Here is a 6,078-nt window from a genome sequence, read left to right as displayed (position 1 = left end):
ATTTTTGAATTTACTACTTTGATTACATTATGATGAACGTTTTTGGATTGTTATACTTGTATGAGCATTTTGTTGCTTCATTTGTTGTTTCATTTGTTGTTTTCTCTGTGTTTTAGAATTGTATGTTTTTGTTGTATATTTTGCAGATTATACATTCAATTAATCGTTTATGTTTTCTTATTCATAATTACTAATGTGTTTATGTTCAGTCTTAAAGTCATTTTTTATCATTTATTTTTACATTTTTATTTCGATACTATGTGTAGTGGTAAATAATAAAAATATTGTTCATAATATTATGTGTTGAAATTCTTTTTGCAATTGATCATGTGCTATTTTGATATAGAACATTTTACTTATTTTTTATTGTTCATTCATGAAACTCTTTATGATCATTTATAATTGTATATTGTGCAGTGGAAAAAAATGATGATATTATGTATTTAGAAGCAGAACAGTCTGAATTAAAGGATAAAGAATTTAAATCTGAAGATGAAGCTTTCGAAGCGTATAATGAATATGCTTTTAGGAAAGGTTTTGGAATTCGAATTGGGAAGAGTAAGAGAAGAAGAGATGATTCTTTTTTGATGAAAAGATTTGTTTGTTGTAATGAGGGATTCAAAGATAATAAGTGTAAGAATAAAAGGATTTATGAGAAGTTGGATCATCGAACTGGTTGTTTAGCTTTTGTGCAGTTTCATATTGATCATTTAGGGGTCTATACATGTACAAGACATGAAATGGTTCATAATAATGCTATGATTCCTCCTGAAAAATGGCACTTGATAAGGTCTCAAAGAGATGTGAATAAAGAGTAGCTTCTTTTCATTTCAACAATGAAATTGAGTGGAGTCAAAGTTACTGATTCTTTGAGGGTTCTAAAGAAGGAGGTTGGGGGATCTCCTAATCTTTGTTTCACTGCTTCTGATGCTTATAATGCATTGTCTTCTGAAAAAGCTGCCCAAATTGAAGGATGTGATAGTAACCAATTGATTAAATATTTTGCCAAGAGACATGTGGATGAGGCAGATTTTTATTATGATTTTGAACAAGATGATAGTGGTGCTTTAGTTAGTTTTTTTTGGCGTGATGGTAGGATGATGAGAGATTATCAATACTTTGGAGATTTGTTGGTTTTTGATACAACTTATAGAACTAATAAATACGGAATGATATGTGCTCCATTTGTTGGGATGAACCATCATGGTAACAATGTCATGTTTGGTATGGGTTTTATTCTTAATGAGCGCACTGAGTCTTTTGATTGGTTGTTTGATACATATTTGTACTCAATGGGGAGGAAAAGTCCCATTACAATTATGACTGATCAAGCACAAGCGATTGTAGCGGGTATTAGAAACATTTTTCCTTCAACTGTTCATCATCGTTTATGTGTATGGCATCTTGAACAAAATTCTAAGAAACACATTGGAGCATTGAGAGCTTTGGAAGGCTTTACAGATTTGTTTGGATATCTATTGAAGTATTGTGAAACTCCTGCTGAATTTGAATATTTCTGGAAAAGGTAAATTATTCTTTTTTGTATTTTTTTTTATTTTTATTATGTGATATATTTGATTATAATGTGATATATATATGAACATTTAGTGTTTTACATATGATCATACAATTTACTTTGTTATGTATGTTATTATAATATTATTAGTGTCCATATTGTTTATGATCATTATTCTTTTTACAAATGTACATATTTTAATTTATATTTTGTTCATTTTTCAATTAACATATGATCATTTCTGTTATACATGATGTGTGATAAATACAAATGTGAAAATGATGATTGGTTATGTGATTTGTATAAAATTAAGGAAATGTGGTGTCCTGCTTATTCTAAGAAGTATTGGTCTGGTGGTATATTGTCCTCTCAACGTAGTGAAACTACTAATAAGTCAGTTTCACAACGTCTTAATAAGACTCAAGGTTTATGTGATTTTTATCATGTTTTTCTTGATGCCATTTCTGAGTGGAGAAGTAAGGAAGGTGCAAGAGATTACAATACTCTGAGGGGTAATAGGCACCTAGCTTTTGCTAATATTGGTATATTAGTTCATGCAAGATCATTGTACACTATTCAAGCTTATGTGCTTTTTGAAGAGGAGTTCATTAGGGGGACAGCTTATGATCATGTTGATAATGGTTTGCGTTTTCCAGAATATTCATATCTTCTTTGGAGGCTTGGGAAGGATATAATTAAGCATGAAGTTGTTTTTAATAAGGAAACACATGCAATTTGTTGCACATGCATGTACTTTAGTGAGACTGGTTTACTTTGTTCTCATTCTCTTCGAGTATATCATTTGCATTGTGTGCGTAATATTCCAGAAGAGTATATAATGAAACGATGGACAAAGGCTGCCATGTGTAGTCATGGTATTGAAGAGTCTACTTTGAGGACAAATGTTGTGGCTACTAGTGTTTGGAGGTCACAAACAATCAGAAAGTTTGTTAAGTTGATAACAAGTTGTCAGAATTCTTTAAATGCAAGGGCAGAGGTTGAGTGTTATTTCAATTTGTTAAAAGAAAAGGTTGAGAGCGTATCAGGTGTAATTGACTTTAGTTAACCTGCTACAGAGGTTGAAATTGTTGATTTTGAGATCAAGAATCCTCCAAAAGCTAGGCCTAAAGGTGAGAGGAATGTAAGGCCTAAGAGTACCTTGGAGAAGCAGTGTAACAAGGCAAAGGGTAATTTCAAGAGGAAAAAGTCTCTGTACACTCCTTACAAAAGGGGTATAGGGCAAGCAGTTGTACAGGTATATGATCATTTAATATTTTAAAATTGATCATTCATGTTTTCGTAAATGATCATTTATGTTTTTTTTTTAATAGGAACTTGATGAGAATGGTTGTCCTGTTACTTATGCTAATTCTATTACTGATCCCACTGAATTGATTGTTTTGAGCAATAAACAATCTCAGGTAAATTCAAATGTGAAAAAAAAGTAGATTTATATGTTATTATTATTGATTTTTATAATTTAAAAATATAGGTTGGCTTTAATTCAGTTGTTGTTGAAGAAATTCCTTCTAGTTCTAAGGAATCAGATCAGAGTATTTCTAATGATTTTGATCAGGTATGATGTTTGTTATTGATTATAAATTTATTTTAATTTTTTGCATTTATGATCTATATGATAATTTTTTTTTAATCTTTTATTTTTTTTTGGTTTTTTTGTAGGCTACTGGTGAAAGCCCTATTCCATCCAGCATATCTATTGATGTTGACATTTCATCTATTGCTAAGGTTTTTTTTATCTTATTTTTTTATATAAGTGTTTATAACTGATCATATACTGGTTTATTAATGATCAATTTAATTTTTAACAGGCGAAGGATTTTAATCTTGCTGAAGGTGTTTCTGTTGTTCAAGCTCGTTCTAATATGGGTGCAAATCAAGGTGCTTCTTGTGTTAAAACTTACAATCAACCTACTGCGTCAACAAAATCTTATGCTGTTATTCAACCTACAGTTCCCAGGAATGTTCAAAATCCTACTCAGAATTGTTCAAATACCGAGCCTGAAATGATCATATCTAACTCCAGAAATGTTCAATCAACAAATGTTCAAGTTATTTCTCCTAAATCTGAAAAAAATTATCAAGGATATCGTGCTCAGAATGTTCAAGTTATTCCTCCCATAGTTCAAAGAAATGAGCAAGGTGCTCATGTCCAAAATGTTCAATCAAGAAATGTTCAATTAGGCTCTGGAAAGATTTCTTCTAGGTATGACAGGTTGTTAGCCTTTTTTGATACAAGTGTAGCTAAACGTTTGGCTAATAAAGATAAATAGGTTAGTATTTCAGAACATTATAAACATTTGACTTTTTTGTAATGTTGATTTAAGAACTATATTGTAATTTTGAAGTTTCAATCTATTATGTAAAAGACACAAGTATTATATTTTATATAGTACTATTTTTAGTATATTTGAACTTTGTGTTAGAATTTTATATGTTTTTAAAATTCTACATTTCTCAATGATTATTTAGTCATTAGAATTTTATATGTTTTAAAATTCTATATTTATCAATGATTATTTAGCCACTTGTATATGAACAAAAGAAAGAAACAACATCAAATTTATAAAACTGATAAAAATATTCATTCAAAGATTAATATAAAATATCAATTACAATACCATTTTTAAAAATAAAATCTATAAGTGTATTTCTTAAAAACAATAGAGTCTATATATAAGATATGAACATATATGTAGTTGTAAATGAACATTTAAAACTTATCAGTTGCAAACTTTCTTGCTTTCCTTCTGTTTGCTCTTGATTCGGTGTTTTCCTCAAATAACATCAGTTCTGCTGTGTACTGAAGCCTTAGCTTCCTAATTTGATCCACCTGTTGAACAAAATGAATTGTCAAATTTTAATTAAACAATCTTTATTGTTTCATAAATGAACATTATATCTTAAATAATTGAACATTTATAACTCTTACATTGTTTGGTTTTAAATCACAAATCCAGCTCTCATTAGGATCAGCAGTGAAGGTTTCCATATGCTTCATTATGTAAACTCCACAGTTTGTATAGTTATCGTTGCTACGCCATTTCATCTTTTCCAAAACAACTGTGTAGTCTTCAATTCTATTTGCATCTTCATATCCAAGGTGTTTCATGTACTCTGCCAAACCTTTTAACTGATCAAAGTAAGAGTAAAAATTGTTTAGAAGTTGGTAATGTGATGAAGACATGAACAATTAATTAAATATAATTGATCATTTAGCCAAGTATAAATGAACATATTATCTCACCAGCATTTTTGGTTGATCTTCATATTTTGCTTGGATTGATACATGTTGTGGTAGTTTTCTATTGTCAATTATATGAATTTTGTCTTCTATATGATTGACGCATAATAGAAAAAAATGTTGAGAAGTTGCTACTGGGAAGAACACCTGAACAAATTATATAATGTTATTGGATAATATACTGAATGTAATTGAACATTTATATTAAATAAGAATTAAAACCTGTTTATATCCAACAATGCTGTCAATTTTATTCCCCTTCAGCTCATTGTCAATTCTTTCTATGAAGGCCTTAATTCTTGTCTTCATTGATGATCCTTCTCGACAAACTCTATTTGTGCACATGATTTGCTATTGAAATAAAAACAAACATATATAAGATTAATGTATTTTTAACAATGATTTATCTTAGGATAATAGAATCAATAATATAAAAATAGAAGAAAGACTAACATGAAGCATTGTTGAAAAATAAATCTTGCTTCTCGGCTTTTTATGATTAAGAAACCTTGCCCATCCATCTATGACATTACTTGTCACTTCAACATCATCTCCAAGAGTTTTCATTTCTTTTCTATTGATGAGATTCAAGCCATCATAGTATAAGAGTGAACTGCATTATGAACATTTAATAATATGAATGTGAACATATTTTTATAAAACAATATTTAACCTTAAGTTTAATTAGAATAAGTAATCACCTTTCATCTTTTCCACCAAGAGCAAAGTCTACTGCAATTTGGTTCATGGCTTTCTCATCTTTAAACAGGTCCTTGTACTTGACCATGTAAGGAGATCGGAAAGCTGGAGGAATTGTTTGCTTTTCACGTTGTGGTCTTGTTGTTCAATATAAAAAATTGTTAAATTAAGAACTTTATAAGGAATATAATTGAACATTTGAGTGTATATAAAAAAAATTGAAATTATACCTTTCAACCTTTTCCTTTCTAGTTTTTTTCTCCTTTTCTGGAATTGACCTTTTCTTTTCATCATTCCTGATCATATTACATAATACAAATGTACATTTAGGTATATGAAAATGTTCATTATTATTTTTCAACATTAACTTAATATAAATGTACCTTTTTGTGACTTTTGAGGATGAAGCAACAATCTTCTTGTGTTCACTGAAATGTCAAACAATGTCAGTACATATTTATAAAATATAAGTTTCTTATATAACACTTTGTGTGCATTTTCAATTCGTTAAATGAAAGCCATTGATTTAACATAAACCACACATTCATATTACATATTCCACAAAATATTGTACACACAAACATAGTTTATGAAACTCCAG

At 29.3% G+C, this 6,078-nt stretch overlaps 1 protein-coding gene across 1 annotated transcript; it reads left to right on the top strand.

Annotated features, from left to right (window-relative positions):
- The first annotated feature begins 836 nt into the window (after positions 1 to 836).
- Positions 837 to 1,529, top strand: LOC145596941 (protein FAR1-RELATED SEQUENCE 5-like). Its single transcript, XM_081653133.1, has one exon. The coding sequence runs from the start codon at positions 837 to 839 to the stop codon at positions 1,527 to 1,529; it is 693 nt and encodes a 230-aa protein (XP_081509259.1).
- Positions 1,530 to 6,078: the final 4,549 nt, after the last annotated feature.

The sequence above is a fragment of the Chenopodium album genome, chromosome 20 (genome assembly GCF_948465745.1).
Source record: "Chenopodium album chromosome 20, dcCheAlbu1.1, whole genome shotgun sequence".
Taxonomy (NCBI): Eukaryota; Viridiplantae; Streptophyta; class Magnoliopsida; order Caryophyllales; family Amaranthaceae; genus Chenopodium; species Chenopodium album.
Note: the sequence above shows the minus strand (reverse complement) of the source record. Positions and strands in the feature narration are given on the sequence as shown.

What these genes read in the sequence shown, in the direction of transcription:
- LOC145596941 (XM_081653133.1), top strand. Translation starts at nt 837, where the DNA reads ATGAAATTGAGTGGAGTCAAAGTTACTGATTCTTTGAGGGTTCTAAAG.